Here is a 1,087-nt window from a genome sequence, read left to right as displayed (position 1 = left end):
CGCGTCCCCACTGCCAACATTTTCCAGCTGCCTCCGCTTCCTCAATCCGGCGCCATAAAAGAGGCAGCGAAGCAGCGGCGGCCGCGTCCCATCCGCGTGCGGTTCTGTGTCACCGAGGGCGCGATGCTGAGGTGAGGCTGGGGGCTGCCGGGCCCCCCCCCCCCAGGGAAGGGCAGCCCAGTGGGGATGGGGGGGAACCGGGGCCCGTGTGGCTGCGTCTGGAGCTTCTGCTGCTCGGGGTCAGGGAGGGGAAACTGAGGCACGGAGCGGGGTCGGGGGCTGCGGTGCCCTCTGCTCTGTGCTGGGGGCTGCAGGGCTGGGGGGGGCTGGGGGTTAAAGCCAGGGGGATTCCTTGTTCCCCCCCCCGCACAGCCACGGGATCCTGATGTGGGTTCCAGCGCGGCTCTAATAGGAACCAGCTGCTCCGCTCACGGGATGTTTGCATGCAGTCAGCGGGGCCTGGCCCCACAGCGACCAGCAGGGGGGGGGCTCGGGGTTCTGGTCCCCGTGGTTGGGGGGTGCTGCTCTCAGGGGGGGCACAGGGTCCCCTACACCCGACGCTGCCGCAGCCGGGGGCTCTGGGTCCCCCTGGGCTCTGCTCCCTGAAGCTGTGGGGTGCATGGGGTGCATGGGGTGCATGGGGTGCATGGGGCGCTGCCCCCCGCTCCCAGCCCCGCTGGGCTCAGACACCCCCCCCCCTCGTCCCCAGCTCCCCGCTGCCCCCCAGGCCGCGCTGGCCCGCGCTGCTGGCCCTGCTGCTCCCCGTGGCCGTGGCTCAGCTGCGCCCCGAGCCGGAGCTGGACGCCCAATGGGATCTGTGGAAGAGGACGTACCGCAAGCAGTACAACGGCAAGGTGTGGGGCTGGGGGTCGACGTGGGGTCGGTGGCGGGGTGGGGGTGGTGTCCGTCCGTCTGTCCCAGCGCCGTCTCATCCCGTCCCTTTCCCACCGCCGGGGCAGGAGGACGAGGTGTCGCGGAGGCTGATCTGGGAGAAAAACCTGAAGTACATCCAGGCCCACAACGCGGAGCACGCGATGGGAGCCCACACCTTCCAGCTGGCCATGAACCACCTGGGGGACATGGTGAG

General features: G+C 70.6%; 1 protein-coding gene across 1 annotated transcript in view; it reads left to right on the top strand.

Moving 5' to 3' along the window:
- Window positions 7-1,087, top strand: part of LOC110387850 (cathepsin S-like) — a 7,488-nt gene continuing 6,407 nt past the window's right edge. The window contains exons 1-3 of the mRNA XM_021376509.1: window positions 7-131; window positions 710-854; window positions 960-1,082. Coding sequence (XP_021232184.1) covers window positions 124-131; window positions 710-854; window positions 960-1,082 — 276 coding nt within the window. The 5' untranslated portion in view covers window positions 7-123. The remainder of the gene's footprint in view (window positions 132-709; window positions 855-959; window positions 1,083-1,087) is intronic.

The sequence above is a fragment of the Numida meleagris genome, chromosome 24 (assembly GCF_002078875.1).
Source record: "Numida meleagris isolate 19003 breed g44 Domestic line chromosome 24, NumMel1.0, whole genome shotgun sequence".
Lineage (NCBI taxonomy): Eukaryota > Metazoa > Chordata > Aves > Galliformes > Numididae > Numida > Numida meleagris.
The sequence above is the reverse complement of the archived record's forward strand: the minus strand, read 5'-3'. Positions and strand labels throughout refer to the sequence as shown.